Source organism: Corythoichthys intestinalis, chromosome 6 (genome assembly GCF_030265065.1).
Source record: "Corythoichthys intestinalis isolate RoL2023-P3 chromosome 6, ASM3026506v1, whole genome shotgun sequence".
Lineage (NCBI taxonomy): Eukaryota > Metazoa > Chordata > Actinopteri > Syngnathiformes > Syngnathidae > Corythoichthys > Corythoichthys intestinalis.
This window is the reverse complement of record NC_080400.1, coordinates 17452122-17464196: the sequence shown is the minus strand read 5'-3', so window position 1 is coordinate 17464196 and position 12075 is coordinate 17452122. Positions and strand designations below refer to the sequence as shown.

General features: G+C 39.6%; 1 protein-coding gene across 1 annotated transcript in view; it reads right to left on the bottom strand.

Moving 5' to 3' along the window:
• Nucleotides 1-6166: 6166 nt before the first annotated feature.
• LOC130917691 (serine/threonine-protein kinase PAK 1-like) overlaps nt 6167-12075 on the bottom strand; it is a 60236-nt gene continuing 54327 nt past the window's right edge. The window contains exons 14-16 of the mRNA XM_057839334.1: nt 9559-9755; nt 9262-9399; nt 6167-7148 (exon numbers count right to left, since the gene is read on the bottom strand). Coding sequence (XP_057695317.1) covers nt 7062-7148; nt 9262-9399; nt 9559-9755 — 422 coding nt within the window. The 3' untranslated portion in view covers nt 6167-7061. The remainder of the gene's footprint in view (nt 7149-9261; nt 9400-9558; nt 9756-12075) is intronic.

The following is a 12075-nucleotide window of genomic DNA, read 5'->3' as shown; positions in this document are numbered from 1 at the left end:
CCTGATCGATGTGCCAGACTGATCTGCAGCTACAGGAAGAGTCTGGTTGAAGTTACTGTTGCCAAAGGTGGGGCCACAATATATTAAATGTGATGGTTCACTTACTTATTGCCCCCCTTCTGTCATTGTTTGCATACTATCATTAAAATATGAAAACCTATAAATGTTTGGTTGGTTTTGGTTAAAGGAGACTGTTTTTTCATCTGTGTGATTTTGACAAAGCTCAGTTCACATTTGATAGTGATTTTATGCAGAAATGCGAGATATTCCAAAAGGTTCAGATACTTTTTCATACCACTGTATTTTCACCTCTTCATCATCTAAAAACAGTCTGCAAACATCTGGTGAGCGAGGAGTTGATTTTCTCAAATTAACCAACAGGAATGCTGTCCCTCGCACAGAAATCAAGGATTAAAACACTGACGTCTTATTAAAATGATAAACGATTCTAGGCAGGTCACAAGTTAGCCAAAATGAATTAGGAACATTAGCTGCTTTTTTTGGTAATCCTTGATGTAGCCCTAATTATTTCCAGCAACAAATCGTAAATTGCGTTTGACACCCCTAACCAGTGCTGTTAACCTTACTTTGAAAAGTAATTAGTTACCACTTACTTGTTCAAAAAGGAATTGAGTTAGTAACAGTTACCTCATTGTAAGAGTAATTAGTTACTCAACAAAGCAACTGACGTTACTTTTCATGTTCTACACGTTATTACGTTATACATTCTGTAACATCTTTCACATCAAAGATATTCATAGTAACTGAGTGAACTGATTTTTTTTCCATTCAACAACAACAAGAACAACAAAAACATGGTTCACACTTTTTACATTAAAAAAAAATTTAAAAATCACCTAATAGATTGTGTAACGTATGCAAACTTTAACCTTCAAATGCTGGGAGAAGAAAAAAGCCTTTTTGTCTTTGCTGTTGTACTTAAAGGGGATGTAGCGCCCTGGGAAAATTTTGATATTCCATCATTTATCCATAAACGCATGCCTTTTGTATTCATATCATGCCACTTCGTGTAATTACACACAAGAAAATGAGAGAAATTTGGCTCGATTGTCAAGCTAAAACGACCGGCGCCCGAGATCTGGCAGATTGTGTGCGTGACGTCACGTCAAGTGAAGAGAGTGCCACCGGCCACTAGGGGGGCAGCGCCTGTCTGCATCAATATAATTCCTTCTAGTGTGGGGAGAATTAGGGGTGTTTTGAGCTGTTTATGCTGATGCATTGTGTTCGTCCTGCACATATTCCAGGTTCCCTCATGAAGAAACACCGCTCGTTGTCAATAAAAGAGAATTCAGAGTTGGCAGTGAGGGCTGTTTCTTCAACAAGAAAAAGGCTCAGTGCTTTAATACTGAATGGCGGCGATGATGGCAGACAATTTTGTTTCTAGTTTCAGCGACGAATCCGACGTAGAAGGACGTAACGAATGTTCATCTAATGGTGACGAGGAGAGTTGCAAAGCTTTAATCGGTGTTATAGGTGACCAATTTGAGCCCAAACGAACGCCAATGCAGCGTAATGAAACGGTCATTGAGGGGAGCAATGACACTGATGAAACATCGGCAGCAGATCGTGTGGGAAACACCAATGATTTGTTTAGCATTTCTTTTTGTGAAGCTGATACACCGTGACTGCAAAATAAAGGAATGCATAGAATAATTATAATTTATTGCGCTATCATAGCTTTTCGCTCTGCCAATAGACACAAATATGAACGGGATCAGAGGATTTGTTCTATATATTTTACGAACGATCATTTATACATGTGTCGAGTCCTGTATCCAAAGGCGTGACATTTTTTTTTTATTAATTATAAAAGAGTACTCACTCTGGCCATTTCAAGCTTGGCTGCTCCCTTCTTTGCGTAGCTTTAGCCTCCTTTAGCAGTCATCGTCTCTCTCTTGATATCTCGGGACATTTAGGTGGCTGTGCATCTATGGTCGGCACCGCATCTCCTTTGAGCAGCAATCTTTTAGCAAAACCCGATTTCTCTTGTCCATAGTTCGAGAAGCTTTCAGTTGGAAAATGCGCACCACAGAAAAGCGTGCCGGAGGCTGTGTCTAGAAAATTAGCCCTCTTTGCACGGACGAACTTTACCCATTTTCTGTGTCGTCCAGCTTTTTTTTTCGCGTTCAGGAACTCATGGATACTATATTCCGATAAACAACTATTTGTACACCACATAGCACAGCAGTTTTGAACCATTGTTGTGATGTTTTGGTCAAACAAACCCCAACGCTACTCTCTCGTCGTTAAAAAACAATGGCACCTAGCTCCGCCTCGACTTTCAATCACTTGTCGTGACGTCGCCGCCCCATTCGGCTGTTTCCGGAACACTTTCGGTAGTGTTCGTCATTTTCGATCTATTTTCGATAATTGCTCATTAATGTGATTGATTTTTTTGTTAACTTTATCAATATTTGTTATCTTGGCGCATAACGGTTCTATTGATGTCTCACACCCCCTTTGCCGAAACATCCCCTTTAACCTGCACCGAACCTTGACTCCCGTACCGAGGTACATACTGAACCGTGATTTGTGTATTGTCACATCCTTAATATGTATCAGTGCCGCAATGATTAATCGATTAACTCAACTAATTCGATTAGAAAAAAGATTCAAGAGTCAATAATTTGCATAGGAAAGTGTCAAGAGTCAAGAATTTGCATTGGACAAGGTGATGATGCTGGAACTTTGGTTTGGTGCTGATCCAGTGAGATTTACAAAGATGAATGCCTGAAGAAAACATCAAAATTCTCTTAGTCCTTGATGATATGGGGCTGCATGTCAGGAAAAGGCACTGGGGAGATGGCTGTGGTTAAATCTTCAATAAATGCACAAGTTTGCATTGAAATTTTAGCTTTTTTATCCCTTCAATTAAATATGATGGTCATTTTCCAAGATGACAATGCATCATGCCACAGAACTAAAACTGTTAAAGCATTCCTTGGAGAAAGACTCATCCAGTCAATGTCATGGCCTGCAAATAGCCCAGATCTCAACCCTATTGAAAACCTGTGGTGGAAATTGAAAAAAAAAAAAAAAAAAAGGCCCACAGCAAGGCTCCGAACTGCAAGGATGACCTGGCAACTGCAATCAAAAAGAAAGGGCACCAAATTGATGATGAATACTAATCAAGTCCATGCCTCAGAGACTGCAAACTGTCATAAAAGACAGAGGTGGTGCTACTAAATACTAGAGATATGTTTTAATTGTTATTTGTTTCTCATGATTCCATATTTCTTTCTTCAGAATGGAGTCATTCCATTTATATTTCCCTGCACTTGCTCTATAAAAGTGACATTTACTGACCACCACAATGTTTTATTCTTCTAGTGTTTCTTAATTCCTAAGTGTTGCACTTTTGAACTAATTCCTTAATTTTCTTTTTCAAGCTTTTTATCCGAGTTTTTTCTACATGATAAAATTTTTGAGTGAGTGCTAATCCGAGACAGGTGATTGCATACTTTTTGCTCGGGGTTGTAATTAGATTACTCACTGCTGGAAAAAAAAAAATTAACACTGTTAGAAATGCCATTATGAAAGGGAACCACGGATAGAAAAACTTCTTAAAGTAGTAGTAGTAGTTGTTAAAAGATAAATGTTATGAGTTGATATTGAAACCCTCTTGATGTTTTATTTTTTATAAAATTAGTTTACATTAAATAGTATATACAGTGGGGCAAATAAGTATTTAGTCATCCACCAATTGTGCAAGTTCTTCTACTTATAAAGATTAGAGAGGCCTGTAATTGTCAACATGGGTAAACCTCAACAATGAGAGACAGAATGTAGAAAAAAAAACAGAAAATCACATTGTTTGATTTTTAAGGAATTTATTTCCAAATTAGAGTGGAAAATAAGTATTTGGTCACCTACAAACAAGCAATATTTCTGGCTTTCAAAGAGGTCTAACTTCTTATAACAACGTCTAACGAGGTCTAACGAGGCTCCACTCGTTACCTGTATTAATGGCACCTGTTTTAACTCATTATCGGTATAAAAGACACCTGTCCATAATCTCAGTCAGTCACACTCCAAACTCCACTATGGCCAAGACCAAAGAGCTGTCGAAGGACACCAGAGACAAAAATGTAGATCTGCACCAGGCTGGGAAGACTGAATCTGCAATAGGTAAAACGCTTGGTGTAAAGAAATCAACTGTGGGAGCAATTTTTAGAAAATGGAAGACATACAAGACCACTGATAATCTCCCTCGATCTGGGGCAACATGGAAGATCTTACCCCGTGGCATCAAAATGATAACAAGAACGGTGAGCAAAAATCCCAGAACCACACGGGGGGACCTAGTGAATGAGCTACAGAGAGGTAAGACCACAGTAACAAAGGCTACTATCAGTAACACAATGCGCCGCCAGGGACTCAAATCCTGCACGGCCAGACGTGTCCCCCTGCTGAAGAAATTACACGTCCATGCCCGTCTGCGGTTCGCTAGAGAGCATTTGGAGGATCCAGAAGAGGACTGGGACAATGTGTTAGGGTCAGATGAAACCAAAATACAACTTTTGGGTAGAAACACAGGTTCTTGTGTTAGGAGGAGAAAGAATACTGAATTGCATCCGAAGAACACCATACCCACTGTGAAGCATAGGGGTGGAAACATTGTGCTTTGGGGCTGTTTTTCTGCAAAGGGACCAGGACGACTGATTTGTGTAAAGGAAAGAATGAATTGGGCCATGTATCGAGAGATTTTGGGTGAAAATCTCCTCCCATCAGCAAAGGCATTGAAGATGAGACGTGGTTGGGTCTTTCAGCAAGACAATGATCCCAACCACACAACCAGGGCAAGAAAGGAGTGGCTTCGTTAGAGGCATTTCTAGGTCCTGGAGTGGCCTAGCCAGTCTCCAGATCTCAACCCCATAGAAAATCTGTTCGAGGGAGTTGAAAGTCCGTGTTGCTCAACTACAGTCCCAAAACATCACTGCTTTAGAGGAGATCTGCATGGAGGATAAGCCAAAATACTAGCAACAGTGTGGGAAAAGCTTGTGACGAGTTACAGAAAACGTTTGGCCTCCGTTATTGCCAACAAAGGGTACATAACAAAGTATTGAGATGAACTTTTGGTATCGACCAAATACTTATTTTCCACCGTAATTTGGAAATAGATTCTTTAAAAATCAAACAATGTGATTTTCTGTTTTTTTTTTCCCTCCACATTCTGTCTCTCATGGTTGAGGTTTACCCATGTTGACAATTAGAGGCCTCTCTAATATTTTCAAGTGGGAGAACTTGCACAATTAGTGGTTGACTAAATACTTATTTGCCCACTGTACTTATTTTTAATATACTAAAGATGCTTTAAGAAAATACTTCGTAGTAATATTAAATAACGATGGTTTAAATATGCTACGTGACTAATGTGGTCTACAGATCAACAATTTAGCTTTAAAGCTACCAAAAGAAAGCACAACGCTTAAAAGTATGAGAGTGAAACGTATGCAAAAAGTATTTTGAGGCAATGAAAAGGTAACAAAAGACTCAAATTAAACACAAATAGTAAGTACTCTGCGCTTTTAACCAATGTGCGCATGTGTTGGACGTCTCGCAGGAAGGAATTGCAGACAACGGTTGTGTTGGTCTCGTGAAAGTTACAAGCTACGTCATCACCCCGAGCGTCCATTGTGCGCATAAAACATGGCGCCCTCTGTCGGTCAAAACGGTCTACTAGATATTATAGATTTTTAAATCGATGGCAAGATTGTGTTTCTAATAACATATTTTAGTAAGAATACGTCCGAGGTTCCTTTTAACAACACTGCATAGGATGAAGAACTGTCCACAGTAGTGTTCACCGTCCCTGAAAGGTTAAAAATCAACATATTTTTCCCTTAAAGTAATTTAAACTCGTCTATCTTCTATTCCAAATAACATATTGTAATTAGAAACTCCCGCATCATTGCATTCAGTTTTCATTCGCAATTTGCATAAGTCCCGACATCTTTGGAATCCGGTTTCTCCACTAATTAAGAGCAAAGTATGAATTGTATGTGAGGTGCCTTGTTTGCACACCAAACTTAGGGCGTGGTTCATTATTTTGCAGCTCCAGATGAAAGTACAACTCCAGGTAGTCGTTCATTACTTCCAATTAAAGTTTATATGTATGTTTCACGGGTAAAGAAACCACACACTGTTGACTCATCGCAGTTTATTTCTTCTTTTATACACCTTGGGGAAGAGTCACCACTTCTGTCGTACCGATAATAATAAAAAAAAAAAATCTCGAGAAAAACATGCACATTGTCCACTTCACTGCACTTTTGCAGGGTGCATGATGGGTAATTACCAGCTTTTTCCATCGGTTAAATAAAATGCATTATGATTTTAAGTCTTACTGTGTCCCATGGCCTTCTGATTTTTTTTTTGTTTGTTTGATTGTTTGCTTTTTTTCAGCCTCGCCATTTTGAAGAGGTGGTCATTTCGCATGCAAATGAACCACTGCTCACTCCGCCCCTTTTTACAGCATGTCCAATCAAATATTACCGCAGCACTTTGGATCTGTTAGAGGTTAAAAAGACGGTTTTCCAATTTTTTTGTAGTAATTTGATAGTTTTGTTCATTGCACTCTCACGTTCAACAGTTCCAGAAACTCTTAATTGCAGTCAATGGTAAGCAGAGTTAAAAAGGCTGGAATCTGATCATGATATATGGCTCGTGTGCTAGTTATTATTAACCATATAATGATCTTTAACTCATAAGACCAACTGGTCCACGAACCCAGCAATGCTGTGCTAAGCTAACATAAGCTAAGCTAACCTGCTTTAATGCTACAATCACTTGATAACCCAGCATAATCATATCTCTTTCGTACACGAAACGATTTAAAAAAAAAATAATAATAATAAAATAAAAACAGTTGCACATTCTGAAAGCAGACAAGAAAATACAGACATACGCACGTAGAAAACAGCAAATCCAGTCTTTTTTTTCTCACTCTGTGGATGACATCATCGATCCGGCCCCGCCCCCTCTTTTGAAAGTCCAGTGTTGAAGATGGGGGGGGGGGGGGGGGGGGGGGTCGGCGTGTGCTAACGGTTGTTTTTGGCGGCCTCCTTAGCAGCTATGATGAGTGGCGTGAGGCTGGAGAGTGGTTTGGCCATCTTCAGGAATTGGTGCTGAGGAATGAGGGAGACATTTTTCAAAATAAGTGCTTCCTCAAAAGCAAAACATGCATGTAAACACAATCCTGAAGTTTGGTGCATACGATCATTGAAGTGACCTGGACATGCATGAAAATCAACAGGAAGTGACACGAAAAGGCCCAAAAATCATTAAGAAGAGACCCGTAACAGGACTTAAACTACAATTGCTCATATAGGAACAGGAAGTGACCCAGAATTGCCCAAAAGTGACCCAAAATGAAGATGAAGGGACCCAGGAATATCCCAAAACCAACAGGAAGTGACCAAACAATGTGCCAAAATCAAGAAATGACTCAGAATCAAGAGAAAGTGACCCAGAATTGCCCGAAAATCAATAGGAAGTGGACCCAGAAATGCCCCAAAATAAACAGGATGTGACTCAGAAATGCTCTCAAAATTATCAGGAAGTGCCCCAGGAATCAATATGAGGTAAGATAGAAATGTCATGAAAACAGCAGGAAGTGACCCAGAAATGCCCCCAAACCATCAAAAAGTGACCCAGAAATGTGCCAATATCAAAAAGTAACCCAGAGTTGCCCTAAAATCAATAAGAAGTAACCCAAAATCAACAGGAAGTGCCGCAAAATTAACAGGAAGTGACCCGAAAATGTGCCAAAATCAAGAGGAAGTTATCCAGAATTGCCCCTAAATCAACCAGAAGTGAACCTGAAATGCCCCAAAATCTCGTAAGAATTTTTACATGTTAAACTGTATGTTTTTTTTTTTTTTAATTACTTTTATTTTGCAATTATAATATAACCGTATGTTTCCATTTTTTTGTTAGCCAACTGTTTTGTGAAGCAGAAGTTTGTATGCACGCAAGGTCAAGAAAAAAAAAAAGCGTAATGTAGCATAGCATAACATGCCGTCGCTCGGCCAGTGACGGGGTCGCTCCCTCCCGGCTCAATTCCTAGCCAACTGGAATGTATGAAAAATGCATAGTGGAATACTAAACCAAGAAAGGGTACCCAAGTCACACAGGCGTGAAATCGCTCTCACTTTCGTGACTTTTTGGACAGTCAAATTATCGGCACTTTCAGGAGAGCGAGACTCATGATACGGCCGACCCGCGAGGCCTGTCACGCTCACACGGTGCGTTCAGCAACGGCATGCAAAACGCAATCTCCATATTCTGTGGATCAAATCCAACTGCTTTGCGCAGCACAACAACATTTGGCCATGGCTAAACGTACAGTGGTATGAAAAAGTAACTAAACCTTTTGAGGCTCCGCCTCAACGAAACCTCAATATTTTTCATCAGGCACCTGAACACAGGTCTTAAGGCTCCCCTGATGCAGGTTTGAGGTCAACAGATTTTTTTCCCTTGGAGGAGGAACCTGTCTCGTAAAAAAAGGCATTTCCTGTTCTCACTAGGGGGCACGAGGCCTAATGGGTAATATTTCAATGCACTCGTGTTAAGGGTGGGATACCGCACATACATGCCAGATATGAAAAAGATTGAACGTTGTGTCAAGGAACTATTAGTAATTTACTGAATTTGTCATTTTGCCGACAAAATGGCCGACTATGGCACCACGCCCAGGTCGGACCCGTGAATGAAAACGCACCATTTTAAAAACTTAAGATCTCATATGTCTCCTGAACAGTCTCACCAATTTTGAAGATGATCCAACTAACTCCCTCGGCGAAAAGGTCTCAAATGTGCACCCTGTAAATCGATAAAAATTTCATATTCGATCCAAAATAACCGATTTCCTGTTGGGTTTGGAATATGGGTGTAAATGCTTTTTTGGAGCGGTTTTGGACAAGGTATAGACCCCCCAAATTTCATTGCTCTATGCTGACAGACTCTAATGTTATAGGCCAATTTTAAAATTTCAAGGGGGCGCCACTGAGCCATTTTGTTACATTTTTTTGCAACGTTGCAAAATTATCGAAATTTACAATTTTCCACACGTATGTGCAAATTTTGGTGACTTTTCGTGCATGTTCAGGCCTCCAAATTGGCAGTTTTCATTTGCCCTGGGGAAAAAAAAAAAATCATTTGCAAAACAATAGGGCCTTCGCACGCTTAGTGCTCGGGCCCTAAATATAAATAAAAGGTAAGGAGTAAAAGCCCACCTACCTGCAACAGTTCCTTAGCAGAGCCTCTCTTTTCCACATCCATCTCTAGACATTGGTTAAGGAAGTCCCTGAAGGTGGACGACAGTTTCTCAGGGTTCTGCAATTCTGGCGTCCCGTTGGTGGCGATCAAATAGAGTGCCTAAAACATGATAACAGAAGATGACTTTTCTTCCTCATTTACTTCTAGTTTACCTCATTGGCTGCCACTGACGGCGATAGACGTCAAATCCACTTGTACTGGGAGCGTCTATCACAGTCAATGGCAGCCACTGACTAATGCTCAAAGAGCGGCGCTGACCCTGAGAGGGTTTTCGTTAAGGTAGGGCGGCTCGCCCTCCACCATCTCTATAGCCATGATGCCTAAGGACCAGATGTCCACTTTGGGGCCGTAAGCTTTGCGGGTCACCACCTCAGGAGCCATCCAGTAGGGCGTGCCCACCATGGTGCTGCGTTTGCTCTGCTCCGGAGTGATTTGAGCACAGAAGCCAAAGTCGGCTGTGAGAAAAAGAAATAAAAGAAAAAAAGTTTTTTTTTTTTAAGGAACTGCACAACAGACCGTTTCAAAAGAACCCTAGCACCCCCTACCGGTCCAAATGGGCAACAATAACTCAAGAGCGAGCTGCTTATAACTTTGAGATTCAAAAGAGAACGTTTTCAATTTTCTTCAAATTTTGAATTCAATGATTGATACTTTTCATTTTTTCTCTTCATTTAAAGCAATATTTACATCGTTACATCTAGATTGGATTACTGTAACTCCCTACTTGCAGCTTGTCCTAAAAGTTCTCTAAAAGGTCTTCAGCTAGTCCGGAACGCAGCAGCAAGACTTTTAACAGGAACTAATAGAAGAGAGCACATCATCCCTGTGCTCCAGGCCCTTCACTGGCTTCCAGTCGAGTTTAGAATTAAATTTAAAATCCTCCCTCTTACATTTAAGACCATTAATGGTTTGGGGCCATCTTATCTCACCGATGCTCTGGTTCCATACCGCCCCAACAGAACACGCCGTTCTCAAAATGCAGGTCTACTGGTAGTTCCCAGGGTTTCTAAAAGTACAGTAGGCACTTGAGCCTTTAGCTACCAAGCTCCAGTCTTATGGAATCAGCTTCCAGCTAGTATTAAAGAAGCCGACACAGTCTGTACATTTAAGATTAGACTAAAAACGTTCCTATTCCACAAAACTTATGGTCATGCTAGTTGAAATCGGACTAGACTCACAGTTCAAACAGCTCAGTCTAAGCTGCACTAAAAGCTATAATGCTGGGGGAAGTACAGCCACTGAGTCCTATTCCTTTTTCTCACTCTACCTACCAGTTGTCTTACTTTATTTCTCTTTTCAAATTTTAATATCTAGTTGACTAGTCTCTTCATCACTAGTCACCCGGTGTCCCCCCCACTCCCTCTGGGGAGAGGCTATTTTTCAGGAGCAGCCTCCTGACTATCCGGACCCCTGGCTGGATGGACGTCCTCGTAATTCATCTACTGTTTCTGACTGTGTATCATATTGCCTCTGCAAAGCCCTTTGAGACAACCTTGTTTTGATTTAGGGCTATACAAATAAAATTGAATTGAATTTTTCTTTTGGCTTCCTTCAAATTGAAAGCACCATTAGGTTGATGTGCCCTACTTAGATTATTTTGATAGCGGACTAATCACTGATTATTTTTGTCATTAGCTTACCAAACTTATTAATAAATGATATGGCATTTATTCTGGGCTTTACATTTCAGTCGTAAATGTGCATTGGAACAAAACCATGTACCGAAAAAAGTTATATTGTGGAAAGTAAATAAGTTGAAACTGTAACTTTTAATTAAAATTGTAACTTTAAATTTAAAATACCGTATTGGCCCGAATATAAGACGGTGTTTTTTGCATTGAAAAAGAGGGGGTCGTTTTATATTCGCGGTCTAGACATTATATCCATTCACGACGCTAGATGACGCCAGATATCATTGAAGCGATGTTCTGTTATGACAGATCTCAGCTACTCTCCATTCACGACGCTAGATGGCGCCAGATATCATTGAAGCGATGTTCTGTCATGACAGATCTCAGCTACTAGTTTAACCAGCTTGCATTACTTTATTGCAATGTTTTTCCTCATTCAGATTTGTTTCAAGACTACAGTTAGTTAGACATAACTTTGATGGTAAATGCAGTTATTGCAATTTTGTTGTTTTATCACAATAGATTGGTTTATTTACATTTCAAAAACCAGAAGCCATTCATTTACGAATGTGATTGCACTTTAGTTTACATATTTAAATGTTCAGATTTGAATGAGGCAAAATAACATGCTTTTTCTCTCAAATATGTTGTTATAATCATTTATTTCAGATGTACTGTAATTATTTTCTGTATAAAAAAATTATATGGTGTTCAAAAAGTCTTTTTTTTTTCAAACTTGAGTCTTGAAAAAGAAGGGGTCGTCTTAAAATCAGGGCCGTCTTATATTCGGGCCAATACGGTACAACAACTCTGACAACTAGAAGCACTGTTGAAAGTGGATGGATGGATTTAAAAATAAAAATGATTTTTTTTCTTTCATTCATCTTCCTTTCTGCTTATCTTTCAAGGTTCGTGGGGGTGGTAGAGCCTACCCCAGCGAAGTATGGGCAGAGTACATCCTGAATTGTTTGTCAGTTGATCGCAGATAAAAACATAAAAAAAAAAAAAAAAAAAAAAAAAAAAAAAAAAAAAGGTTTTTTTCCCCATCTTTAGTTTTTAACATTGTAAACATTTGAAAAAGCAATATTTTCTTTTTCTTTTCCTCAATTAAAAGTGTAAAAATAAAAATAATTAAAATAGAGTA